The sequence below is a fragment of the Pagrus major genome, chromosome 6 (assembly GCF_040436345.1).
Source record: "Pagrus major chromosome 6, Pma_NU_1.0".
Lineage (NCBI taxonomy): Eukaryota > Metazoa > Chordata > Actinopteri > Spariformes > Sparidae > Pagrus > Pagrus major.
The window spans coordinates 9,021,913-9,036,447 of NC_133220.1; the positions used below are offsets into that span (position 1 = coordinate 9,021,913).

Consider the following 14,535-nt stretch of genomic DNA (forward strand, 5'->3'; position numbering starts at 1 on the left):
ATACTGAGCATATTTAAAGCTTTTTTTTTAACCCTCCTTCAAAACCCAAACCAGAAATTTACTTTACCCAAAAGATTTCAATCAATACTGTAGGAAAAGAGAAGAACTTGTGTGACAATCAGAATGCCAGGCACACAGAGCAGGAATACTTTTCTGTACACTGTGTCGCTGTGCAGTTTTCATTATGTAAAGGGAAGAGAGACGGTGCTGAGAGGATTTGGAATTTTTATATCTGCACTTGAATCGTTTGAGTCTTTAAAGAAACCTCCAGAAGAATGTCAGAGATATTGACATTTTTTTTTTTTCTGAAAGTTTCTTTGCGTTTGATATTTCCTTCCCCCCAGACTTCTGAATATTGTTTAGAAAAACTTGTGGCTCTTTTTGCATTTCGATTTTTTCCCTCCATATTTTGTATGAGCACTATATCAGCATATTAGACAGTAGCCTTGTCAAGAGAAAAATGCAATTATTGATCTTTTTCTTTAATGATTGATATGCAGGTCTCAGTAGGTGTTTGCACTATTTAACACGCCCAACAGAGAGCTTAAAACAAAGACCTGTAGCACAAAAATTCAAGGGAGAAAAAAAATGCTCAACCTTTAACAGGTGGGTGAAGGGAGAGATGCAATTAAATGAGGTATGAAAAGCTTAGAGCCCATCATCGCAGACAACCATCTTAATCTCATACGGGGTTGTTGTGTTTGCAGATAGTGCGCTGTGCACAGAAGGTCTTGGTTTTAATCACGTCTTTGACTCTGACTCCCATTAGTCGGACCCGCGCCCACAGGGCAGAAAACAATGGAGCATCATGATCAATGTTCAGCTCTCCTGAACTAACTTGACTGAGAGGTTGTGTTAGTGATTTATCCAAACTAAGCAAAGCATCTCCTTACAACCGATTTAAAGAAGCACTTGTTGGGGGATTATCAATACTTATCAGTCAAGCAGAAACTTTCGATTTAACAGCAATTATTTTTAATCTAATAAAAATTGAATTTCATGCGATTAACTTTGTCTTAATGAAACGCGTGTGGTTTGGTGTACTGAAACTCCCTCCAGATTGCTGCAAAACTCCCTTGATCTCTTTGTATTTACAGCTGCTAATATTGTGAAAATGAATCATAATTTTTAACTGCATACTACAGCAGCACTGAAGGCGCTTTGCAAATAAAAAAAAGGATGATGGTGCTAAGAATACATTTACTGGACTCCAGCAAGCTTTTACAAAGTGGAGTATAATACTGTTTTATGGAATAGAGCAATCAATATTATAAATCTATAAAGTTGGATTGTTTTTTTTTATTGTCTGGTTATACGCTCTTCACATCGGAACAACTTCACCGCACTAGAGGCACTTCAACAGTTGACACTGCTTCTGTGTCGAGTACTGGAGCGTGACTGGTCGGGAACTGACACCTCTGACAGCTTATCATATGCCAGGTTGAGACGGGCTTGTCAGTAAGCTAATGGAGTGTTCTAAGGTTAATTTACTACCATATGAATCCCATCAATAAGCAATTAACAGGTGTGGAAACACGGAGGCACCCGGACCAGCAGCTAGATCCCCCGCCAACCCCCACCTACGCATTTAATCAATTAATTTTGGTGGCATGTCTGTTTCAAACCGCTTGATAGATCTACAAATGAAGTGACAACCCAGTCGCTAGAATTAATGTTAGCGAAGTAAGTTTCTGCAAAACCACAGATAAGTTACAACTTAACGTTTCTTGAGGTTCAATTTTTTATTTCTCTCGTCACAACGCTGCGCTTATGGTCTGGTTAAGTTTAGACACAAAAACAACTTGGTAATGGTTCAGAAACATCACAGTTTGGCCTAAAATAACTGTTTTGTTGGCACAAACACGGCTGGAAATTTCCAGAGGTCTCCTCAAAAACATCTGGTTTTGTCCCCACAAACACGGCTGGAAATGGCTCTACTTTCCGTGAAAAAGAGTTCTCCTTAAAACAAATCCAGTGGTGTGACACTTACAAATGATGGAACGCCGACTCGAACTGCCTGTAAATCAACCGCAATCCCCTCCACCTCCTGATGTAAGAGTGGGGTACTAAACATTGTGAACGTGACACGGCATGTTTTGCACAAATGTCAATATACATAGCCTATGACACGAACAAACTTGGACGAATCCGTGGTTTGCACAGGCATTAACTGCTAACAGTTATATCCTGCTGACTGGGCTGAACACATTTAAAAACAGCACTGCTCTCCCTGCGTGACCTTTTCTCTTTGCCTTATCTGCCTTAAAGCCCGGCCAGGGGATTCAGAAATCATAACTTCTGAGGAGATTCTTCACAGTCCTTGACAGATTTCTTAAACGCTTCTCACTCTGATTAGAGCTCAGGCCAATTGAAATGTTTTAAAAACACTTTACTGCCGCATCTGTAGGGGAAAATGATGCAGCCTGAAAAAGAGACGATAATTCAGAATGCATGAGAAAGTCTGCATCTTAAAGCCACTAAATGTTGTAGAGAAAAAAATGCCTTTGCCACTCAGCGGTCCTTATTGAAATTCAAGTGGCCCTTGTGCAGCTGGCCATCATCTGCTGCAGTGTCGTCAGTTTAAAACTTGCGTGTTGATATTTCCCTGAATCAGCCACAATATGGCCCTATGAAGTATTCGCTTTCATATTTAAGCCGCCATACAAGGACTAGAGTACTGCATGTTGAACAGCTGATTTTCTGGGGGATGTGGAAGATTTCCATTCATTACCTCCTTCTCCTCCCAGTGCTCCTCTATAATGCTGTGAAGTCTCGCTCACACGTTTTCCCTTTACACTGCCATGACATACTTGCTGGAATCCCTTGAGATATTCAGACGGAGGCTTGGTGATATGATATGTATGAGATTTTCTACCTTATCAGCCTCATCCGACTCACATGAGCCCTGGGGAGTTTTGAACACACTGTCCAAACCATTCAGTTACCATTTTAAGTGGAGATTGTCTCAGCAGGTTCTTGCTTTCCTTTTTGAAAATAGATAGATAAAGCAGGTCGGCAGATTTGTTTTAGTCCATTTTCTTTCATCTGGGCACAACAGTATCGCTCTTTCTCTGCTCTCACTTCCTTGCTCTTACTCTTGTGTCAGCATTGCCCGTGTTGTTTCCACCTACATACATAACCCCATGACGTTTCATCTCAAAATAACTCCTGGAATGCACTGAGCAAAGGAAAAGCGGATGTTTTTTCCAACAGTTTAAGAATATCTGAGGTTGCATTCGTGTCTCAAATGTTTTTGTCTCACAAAGCTCTCCTATGTCCTCCACAGCGCCTCCGAACAACATATCAGTGGTGGCAGAGAACACTCCAGCCCCATTCAGTCGATACCAAGCCCAGAATTTCACTCTCGTCTGCACTGCAAAAGGAGGGAAACCGGCCCCATCGGTGAGTTGCTGTTGAAGCTGCGCCATGCTGTTCGTCCACCAGGGACCTGCCTTTACAGCGCACAGATCCCTGTTGTTTACAGAGGAAGAGAAACTGTGTTGCATGTTGCTACAGGGTTTTTGGGTTGGTTTTTTTTTTGTTTGGTTGTTTTTTTTTAAGATATCAGCACACAGACTACTTCCAGTAAAAAAAAAAAAAAAAGGCTCTTTAAACAGAATTTTAAAATTTGCATGACAACAGCACAATCCTTGATCTCAGTGCATCCCACAGACACCCGGCGCTTTTTGCTAGAAAATACTGGTGGATATAAGCTCAGCACAGCCGCACATAAACACACGGAAAAAGTGTATTCCTGGTCTTTTGAAGAAGCTGTCACCAGAGCTGCTGTTACATTCATTACAGATTGACATGTGATTGATTACCAGCACTAATTTCGTCATGCAATGTAGTCATTAAAAAAGGTAGATCAGATTTAGGAAACAGACACATTAGTGTTATTGATGGTCACATTTAGGGTAATTAATCTAATGGCAGTGACATGATGGTAATGGTTGCACACAGAATTATCACTGTACATGCACATGCAGACAGCACCAGTGTGCACATGCATGCAATCGAGCAGACACAAGCACACACACACTTCAGAGTAGCACCTAGCACAACTTTTTTTTCCCTAAACTTTTTGAAGTGCAAGACAAGGTCTTTAAAGCGTCTGAAGCATATGCTCCTGTGTTCGGTGGCATATGAGCTTACGAACACTGTTTGAGAGCGGTCGCTCGCTGTTTGTTCCCACCGGGTCATTAATCATCGTCCATGGGTGTATGGTAATGGACTCCAGACCCTGAGCACACCTATCTCCTGCAATTATGAGCCCAGTGAGAGGTGAATACAAGGTGAATTTGATTTCCGTTCTCTCAGGTACTTCCTGGATGATGGTGTGATGAGTGAGGTTCTCCCCCTGTTGTGATTTCACAGGGAGCCTTAAGCCATTAAAGCTCAGCACTGCTGGATCCTTTTTCCAACACTTAAAAAGAGGAAGGAAGAAAAAAGGAAAAGAGATCAGAGAGGTTTCAGCTGGTCAGTAAGCCCGGACCGTCGCTGTGTCATGACCAAGTCACATTGCTGATAATTAGCTTTGCAGTGACTCGGCAAGAAAATGATCCAAGTCAGCGACTCGAGATAAAAAACAGAAATTGAAAGACAGTTTGGCTGCTCCATTCAACATTGTATTTGCAGACTGCAGAGGAAGCTCTAAGATATTGAAAGGTTTAGATATTGCCTTTCAAATGCAAAGAAGCTTTGTTCTGCAAAGACATTTCACAATCATTTCAAAGCAGCAGTTTTATCACTCAAGAAACTCAAGTAGCACTGCAAGTCGAAAAGAAAAACCATTTTTTAATACACCAAACCATAGAATTAAAGAGAAACCTCAAACACATCTTCCTACTCTTTAAAAGCAAATTCACAAGTGACTCATGTGGGAAAGTAGAAGCTTACATGACAAATGGTTCAATTGAGAATCATAAAAAGCAGATTTTATAATAGCAAGTTGAGAAATATCTGGTAATGGTACCTAGGATTAAACAAATTAAACAAAAAGAAAGTAAAGTTTTCAACCTTTTGTTCAAGGCTGCTAACCCTGAATGATTGTTAGCTCACAGCTGCAGTGTAGCAGTAATGGACAACAAACATGGAATCAATTAAAAATAATGAGCTAGATGTATGGTCCCCCACATATAAGAAACTCATATTGTGAAACCTTTGTCACAATACATTTTTCAGCTCATCATCAAGATCCAGCCGCCTCCAGTCACAACCGTTTTCAAACAAAACACATTTACTGGAGCTCCTGGACAGTAATCCTCAGGGAAACACTGAATCCAATAACATCCTTGAAATAACAAGACATCTTCAGATTGGCTCATTTTGTTTGCAAAGTGCTTTTTGAACCAAATGAATCTGTTTTATCAGAGAAAGTGAAACAACACTGGTATACTTGTCTTCATACCCACACAGGTGTTCTTAGTTATTCTGTTTGAAGCTCGGGTGAGTTAAAGTATTCTGAAAGTTTGCTCAAGTCACCAAACTTCCTATTGATATACTTCATATATACATATATTGTGTAGGGAAGGTTACTTTTGAGTAGACAGACTACTAGTTACCCAGTTAAAAATGTAAAGTATCTATTTGAAGTGCTTCATCACTTATTGATGATTACTTTTTGATTACTTTTCTAACAAATCTTTTAAACTAGCTATAAAGGGGAAAAGTCTGAAATACATAAATATAAACCAGGCAGTGTAAACCTCAACAGTACTCAACACTGATTACCGTCAAACTATTATGAAAAGGTCTTCAATTTAACTTGAATTAAGATTGGAAAAATAAATAACACGCTGCGGCAGGAGGTACTTTATTTCATGTGATTGATTGCAGTTACATTATGCATTTCGATGTTGACAGCATTTGCACCGCTAGTAAACAAGCGTCACACTGTACGATTATATTAGAGCCCTTCTCAGACTTCATGAGGACATCGCTTTGATTGGTGGTGCAGTTCAAACTAGAGAACCAATCAAAAACAGTGCTGAGAGCATACTGCCCGATGAATGTAGCCTGTCAGAAAAAACCTAGAGACAGCTCCTTGTGAGCCATCCCAGCCTTGATGGTGTTGCATTTAAATTTGTCCTAATGGCTTTGCTGGCAAGAGTTTCCGCAAATATGCCAAAAGAAGTCCTTCACGAGCAGAGAAAAGATGCAAAGCAACAGAATGAAGGTTATATTCTACATACATGTAAATGCTTTTTACCGAAAAGAATGTTTGCGGATGTAATCACCAACAATTTCATCATTATCTGTACTTTAATTACACATTTTTCTCACTCAGTTCAAGCCAGTTTTATTTATATAGCAGCAAATCATTACGAAAGTTGTCTCATGACACTTTTCATATAGTCTTGGTCTAGACCATATCCTTATTCATTATTTATAGAGACCCAACATTTCCCCATGAGCAAGCACTTGACAACAGTGCCAGGAAAAACTGCCTTTTAACAGGCCAAAACAGATTACATAACATTTATTTTGTGATTTGATTATGCAACACCGTTTCATGTAACCAATTACTCACCAAAACTGTATATATATATTTATAGCCTGTTGTCACTTCCAATGCATCCAATACAGCAGCCTGGTCACTGGCCTTATACACTTTAAATTTGAAACTGTAGGTACGCCTTCTTGAAGTCCCACTAGTGCAGTACTATAAAAAGTGAGAATGGTCCATGTCAGGGGTGGTTGCAGGGGTCATTTCGCTGGACTTTACCTCCGGAGACTGGCGTTTGGGACCAAGAGTTACAAGTGATTTGTTTTTAATTCAGATTACGTAAGTAAGTTAATGCGTGATGTGAGTTGTGTCACTTATGTAAGCCACGTTACTGTAAGTTAGGAGACTGAACATAATTATTTTTACCCAAAGTATGATCTTTTCCTAAACCCAATCAAGACGTTTTTGTGACCAAACCTAACCAAATTGCAACCAGTTGACAACGTTCATACGTAACAGTCCAGAAGTCATAATATCTTATGTCACAAGAAGTTTGTCAGCAAGCTTTATTTTGAAAGTCTAACCATACATATAACATATTATTGCTAACTTTACCGCGGAGCCAGTCACATCCAAAACAGACTGTAAGGGAAGGTAGCCAACATATTTTGAAGCTTAAGGCCACTGACCGAGCTGCCACATTGAATGAGTTGTGGGAGTGAGGACGTGTTAATATTCATGAAGGTATACGGCTTCACCCCGTTAGATGTTAGTCAAGCACTGTTTGTACACACCCACACCGTCCCGAGAAGAGGTTTAATGAGCCGATATGAGTGAAAACACCTGTGTGTGAGCACCACGAGTGTGAAAGGCCTCTAATGTTTCGAGTGCCCTCAAAGCATGGAAATCATCTGCTAAAATCATATTTGTGAGTCATTGTGTGTGCCAGGAAACTATTGGAGGATATTTACTTCTCAATCTTGCACCTTGTGCCTGGATGGAAACTAATTTCCAGGGTCGCTTATTAGCCTTCGGCAAACAGACACAGTGTTTACACCGGAGTGATGCAAGTGATACAGTGTGAAGTCAAGACTGCGCTATTCGTGGAAAGTGAGAAAGAAAACAATTTTAAAGTTACACTGCCTCTGCAGGGAGTTGATCATGGCCTGTCAAAGTTGCCTTGCACTGTCGGACTAAATCAAAACCAGGCAAACAAACTCTGACAGGTTTCATGGATAGATTTCAGAAGTGCAGTCTCGCTATGATACGCAGTCCTGAAAACTTCTCTTTGAGATCTCATGTGGTTCGTAGTCAGGATAGGGAAATAATATTTGTAATTTATATGGAAAAAAGTTTGGTCCTTTGGGAAGTCAAGCTTGCTTTCATATTTGTTTTGGGTATATTCGCTATATGCTCGGTTGTCTGAACTGTTACTGTCATAGCAGAAAAGCTCTGTAGCAAAATATATGTCTTTGTTATATCATGATCAAAGCTAAACTTACAGCTACTGTTAAAGTAAACTAGGGTTCCAAAAAGGAGAATTACAAGATAAAAATAATACACTGTTGTGGCATTGTTCTTTAATTATTGTCTCTACACAGTATTACACTTGACTTAATCCCCATTCAGTTTTAAGAATGAGCGCAAATATCACATTTAAACTGTGATAATTTGTCCTATTTATGCTGTTGTCCATGGTCACGCCGGATAGCAAAACCTCATTATTAGGTTTGTAAGTATATGCTTAGATGTTGCTTCTTTGGCCCAGTTATGTGACTGCAACTTCAAAAGGCTCCCTCCGCTTTTTGATGAAACTCATTTAGTCTTTGTCGGTGCTGCTGCCCCGGGGCTTGTTGCAAAATGAGCTGTTGTCAGCTCTATTTTCAATGTCATATCATTGCAATGCTGGTCTCAATAGTGGCTCACGACTTACAAAGGAATTGGCCGTTTTTTATTGAGCCACCATTTAACAGCCGTTAAAAAATGACCATTCTGTGGTATTGCTCATTTTAAATCATCTTTGATTCGAGGCATAATTCACCTTCGTTACTGTGTGACTGGAATGAATTCCTTAATACACTGCATATAAAACTTGCCCTCTATTTTAAAAGTACGTGTGCACATGGAGTTAGGGTAGAACACATTTTGTATCTAATGTATTTCCAGCCCTACAGCGTATAATTGTGTGTTCAGCAACTCTTTATCAAATGAGGTCAACAAGGGATACTGCGGGAACATTGAAACTAACATTAATTTACAGAAACTCGTAAGTTATTTTTAAAAAGTACAATACTTTTTTGGCCAAGTGGAGGCAGCAGAAACAAACAAACAAACATTGATATGTTACCTTTTAAGTTGAATTCAGACAACAAGGCTAACAAGCTGGTGACTGTAGTTTGAGTCTATGTTTCAACATTGTCAAGTCTGAAGCCACCAGTTATTTTTAAGGAAACCTCGTAACAATTTCAGGTGTGTATGTGGCTACCAAAACAAGTATTTTAATCCAAAACGTGATGTTTTCCAACCCTAACCAAGTGTTTTTTTTTGTGCCTTAACCTAACCAGAGCAAAAGCATAGCTTTGTGACAAGACAAGCATTTAAAATTGAACCTAAGGAAGGTTGCAACGTAAATAAGGTAAAGTTTTGAATTATCTGTGGTTTTGCAGAAACATACTTTATCATTTATTCTGGCAATGGGTTCGGAAACCTGTTGTAAATCTCTTAGGCAAAAATAAAAACATCGAAGTAAAAAATATTTATTATACCTGCTGTAGCCATAATGTCATTTTAATATAAAGTCAGCCACATTTTATGTTCCCAGGCCTCAAAAAGTTGTTCTGTTTCCAGAATAAAGGATCCTCTCTGCACTGCTTCATATATGAGGGCTGCTGATTATGCTCGAATCCTTTCAACTAATTAAAACAAAGCAATGTGAAGCAACAGTGTTTGTGCAGCAAATGTTATTTTTATCATCAGATTTTCGCATTATTTTTTTATTTTTTTTATTTTTACCTTTTGCAATTTAATATTAAAAATAAGTACCAATAAAGTAACAGTATTCTTTTTTATAGTGATAAGCATTATTAAAATTGTGTGTGTGGGGAAGAGAAATGTGCTTGTAGGGCCCTTAAAACTGCTTCACACTCACTTCTCTATCTCTGCCTGAGCTTTAATGACAAAACAAATGAGTCAAACGAGACCTTCTACTCTAAACTTTGAGCACTGAACAGCTGAACATGCTGTGTTTCGACACTGCTTTGATCAAACCGTATAGTCATAAGTACCACACAAGTGTCAGCCTTGACTTCGTCTCATAAGATTTCTGCTTAGATACGTTTGCTTTGGTCCTTAACGAATACAAAGATATTCCCTGTTGCTATGCAACATCCTTTTGCTTCTTTCCCACATCCAGTACATTGTCTGACACTTCATTCTGGCTCAGTGTAGATGTTTGAAAGTGTTGAAGTTTATCCAACACTGCAGCTGTTGCATGACTAGTAACACTGATATTCAAAGCAGTTTTAGAAAGGCTCCTCATACTTCTGCCCCATTATGTTCTTCTCAATGTTTTTTTTCAAATGTCACATTAAGATTAAGAGTTAAATTTTAACTTGCAGAAGTGAATAGCCTGTTATATGAAATAGTTAGGGGCTTTTTGTTTTTTCTTTCCTAACAAAGTCGTCTCAGATGCCTCTGTGGTCGATAATACATGATGAAGTTCCTTCTAGGGTGTTTGTAAGTATTTCACTATAAATGTAGCACGACTTTCTGTGCACAGGTGATCCACTGCATACAGCTGGTGCCCTTTATGTTATATTTTTTGCCCCTGCCCCTCAAACTTTCTCAGTCTGCCAGTGGTGACTGGCAAAATTACATATTCGTTTGCCATTTAATTAAAGCAGTAGCCTGGGTCCAGACTTCTGACTCACTGCACACATTTCTGATTTTGTCAGAGGTTCATATGTGTGTTATGTTGCGCTCAATGACTGTTGTTACCCCCAAAGTAAGTATGGGGTCATCATCTTCCTACATAGCTTGCCACCTAGCTTGATTCATATTTCCTCAACTCATGTTGAAAATGTTAACATTCCAAGCTAGCTACGACAGCTGCCATGACACTGGCAGGACTAATATAGCATCAAGCATCAACAAAGCACTGTTGTTGCGATGCCTTCTTTCTGTCAGTTGTAAAAAATGGCTGCTACATGAAGTGATTTGATGTGTTGCGATGTATGTGCATGTAACATGCATTTTCCATGACCATGGCATGAATACAGTCATACAGCATTCTTTAAACATGTTATCTATCCTCCACAGATGTCACTGAAATAACAGAGTGTTTTATGTTTCATCTTTGCAGCCTTGCAGCCTTGCATCATAAAATGCAATTCTGCTTTGTCCATATAAAGGCCCGATAGAGTTGTATGGAGGTTAATATTGTATCCGATAGCTTATTTACTATAATATACAGTAGGTTTAACATTTTAAGAGACGACTATGTCTGTGTGCAGTTTTCTCATGTTGCAGCATAACATCAATTCTGTGTGAACTTCTTATACTTTCAAAAAGCTGTTACTTCCCACCACTTTTAGGCGACACCCAGCATGCCAAAATCCCCCACTGGAGCTTGGAGAGAGCTGAATACAATTGACTGCATGTGTTAAAATTGTCTAGTATTATGTTTCGAGATCTGTCGGCATCTGATGCCACTGAAGCAAGCTGGTGACATATCAATAATAGCTTCCCAGTGCCACTCATTAGAGCATCCTCAGAGCACAAGCAAGCACTGATTGAAAAGAAGAAAGATAATGACAGTTAATAATAAGAAGGAAAGCTGATTAAGTCATGGCCAGGATCCTTCTCACTGCCTCCCTCCTCTTTCTCTCCCCTTTTCTCTTGCCTCTGCACTCTCATTGAATCATTCTGTCAGCGTGAAAATTACCGCCTTGTCCCTTTGACACCGCCATGATTAATTGCAGCAACATAAAGGTGTATATGGACCAATGCATGATTGTTACATTTTCAAAAAGGTTTTCGTATTTGAGATGTTGGCGAGGTGGGGGCAGCTTGGCAGCGTTCAGAGTGCAGGTGCTTTCATCCCCGTCTATTCACAGGAAAAATGCAAAACCCTTCTCATGCCATCCCAGCTTAATTTTACCACTGCTGTATGCCATTGTGTACGGGCTACTGCTTAGAATTACATCTCTTTTTTTTTCTGTGCTAATTCATTTCAGAATGAAGTAAGTGGTTTCTGTCTGGTTTCATTGTCTGCATATATTGGACTATGAAGTGTTTGGGGATTTATAACAGAGGCGTGATTGATAATCACTTTATTCCATGCAGTAACACTGTCTGTAAAAGAACAATGCAACAGCAATGCCAAAAACACTCAGAAATCCCCTTTTACATGAGAGCAAACACTAGTTTCTAAGTCCTATAGCGGCCAAATGCTTTACCTAACAAGTCATTGTGTTGATTAAAGGCAATAAACCCATTTTGCACGTTGCACTGCATGCTTGCTAGACAATAGACACATGTTTTATAATCTCCTGAGAAGACATGTTCGGGATTTCAAGATTCAAATGCTGTATTTCAAGCCATATTACCTGACAAGAAATGGTCTCTTGAGGGACAATGCACCATTCAATAACCGTGCTGTTTTTTTGTGTGACATAAAAGAGTTTTTTTTTGTTTTGTTTCATCAATACAGAATACTACATGCAGGATAATCACACAAAACGCAGCTCTTCTTAAGCAGCACCCAACAAAAGTTCCCATGTCACTTTGTGAAATGCAACCGTTTATTGGGGACATGTATCACAGCGAGAGACGTCCTCGTCGTTATTTTGGCAGCTTTATAATCACTCGTGGAAAATTAATCAGTGTTTGCTCTCCCATTTGAACAGACGTGAAAGAAGTGATGCGTTTTTCTGTTATCTCTGCCTGTCAGACAAGGAAATGTGGGAAATGAGATTTTAGCAAATTACTAGGTAGCTTGAATGAATACAGACCAAGTTTACAGTGATGGCAGATGTCTCCTTAATTGTGCTTGGGTTTAAGATGAATTGTTGATTGATTCATATTAATATTTACAAAGATGCAGCGTGGCTTGATGGCTCGCTACATTGAATGTAGTCTCGCAAGGGACCTTTGTCGCACGTCTCACTCATTCCTCTTATTCGGCTGCTGTAAGCTGTCCGGTACATTCAGAAATGCCACCAAAAATCATTTCAAAACACATTTTAACACGTTTGCAAGATGTCAAATCTTGGCCCCGCAGAGCTGCATCCCACTCAGACAAAATCGTTTTAATCCCAAGTCACGATTTGTTAGGCATTAATTGAATGGTGTCTTAGAAAGTTGGCATTTTCGAGCCTGATACATTCAACAGTAAAGTAAAAGTGCTCACATTTAACTCAGAAATCCATCGAAGCCAACGCTTTCTGCTGATTGGCATTCCATTTAACATGATTCACTTGTCTCTCACACGAGCTGCTGCCACTGCAAAAATATGCAGGGGAAAAAGTCACAGAAATGAGGATGATGACGTGTTCGACTCGGAAAAAATGCCTCGACAAAGAGGGATGAGTCGATAGAGAAATCAAAGCTGATTGGAAGCCGCTTAACAGGAAATCAGTAAGAGAACATTACAAATAACTAGCTTGAATGACCGAGCTCGCCACACTTCTCTAACATTTCTTTATATTTCTATTTATATCCGTGTCTGCAGTATTTTCCATATCCATATGTGATCTGCTTCCTAGTAATGAAAGGGGAAATGAAAAAGAAGCAGAACTGCAGGATAATGACACAGGAATAACACTCCACTCTCTCCCCGCAGCTACATATCTGTTATCCCATTCATTCATGTCTTTGATGAAACATTGATTGATTCCTTTTCTTATACTTCAAGCAGACAGGTGGCGACGAAAGATATTTAGTCATGGTGGGGATTCTTATGAATAGGTAAACCGAGGTTTGATATTTTGCTGGAGGTAACACCTCGATAAAGGTGTTATTTCTGACTCATTCAGAGCACACGCAGCACAAGCCTCTATGCACTATGTTAAGTCATGTAGCTGTTTAATCACTTTTTTCTTTAATGCCTATAAATTAACTTGTCTGTTAATGTTTACAGAAACAAATCAGTTATCAGGGCTTTACACAATTAATTCCCTATTATACCGATCCATCGCCAACACAGGTGTTATTGTGTACCCACACCATTTTGTCCAACAAAAGCTACAGAACAGGTGCATGGATCGTTCTAATCCACGCTGCTCTCCCTCCACCTGCTGTGATAATTAATGAGGTGTTTTAATACGCAGTGAAAAAGCTCCTTCTCCTCGCAAGTTGTCGAGTAGCTGTAGGAGTTAGCAGCAGACGCAATGGGGTCATTGTGGATCTGAGGTTGATGTGTGTGCTTCCCATTGCGCTATTGGATTTTAAGCTCCGGCTCCACAGAGCAGACGCAGGGAAAAAAAAAGTGGTGGGTATTAAATGTTTCCACATGGCAAAACTCATCTGAGGGAAATATTTTAATCTATGGTACTTATTTTGTAAATGATGCTATATAAATGCTATAATCAGTACTTAAGACTGTTAACTGCAAAAGGCTGTGGTAGATGCTGTCGAGTTAACATCAGGGCTGCCCAAAGTGGGGCCCGCGGGCCAAAGTTGGCCCACTATATGGTTCAATATGGCCCGCCAGATGTTTGTGGCAGGAAAAAATAACTACAAATGTTTTAATTAAAGGATTTTTTTTGCTATTTTATGTTTTTTTGAAGTAAAAATATGTAGAACCTCTGATTATCCTTAATTTGTGCCTGACAGATACTTTGCACGGGAAGTCAGTCAATTAAAGGACACATATTATGCTAATTTTCAGGTTCATAATTTTTAATGGGTAACTACTAGAATAGTTTTACATGCTTAAATGCTCAAAAACACATTAGTTTCCTCATACTGTCCAGTGCTGCAGCTCTGTATTCCCTCTCTCACTCTGAAACACTCTGTTTGAAATCCTGTCTCTTTAAGTGAACCTTAGCTAAACTCGACCTTCCTTGGGAGAAGCTTTTTAATGTGTT

The 14,535-nt window shown here is 39.4% G+C and overlaps 1 protein-coding gene across 1 annotated transcript in view; it reads left to right on the forward strand.

The window, feature by feature from the left end:
* Positions 1–14,535, forward strand: part of igsf21a (immunoglobin superfamily, member 21a) — a 188,659-nt gene that overhangs the window by 148,832 nt on the left and 25,292 nt on the right. The window contains exon 5 of the mRNA XM_073469140.1: positions 3,287–3,402. Coding sequence (XP_073325241.1) covers positions 3,287–3,402 — 116 coding nt within the window. The remainder of the gene's footprint in view (positions 1–3,286; positions 3,403–14,535) is intronic.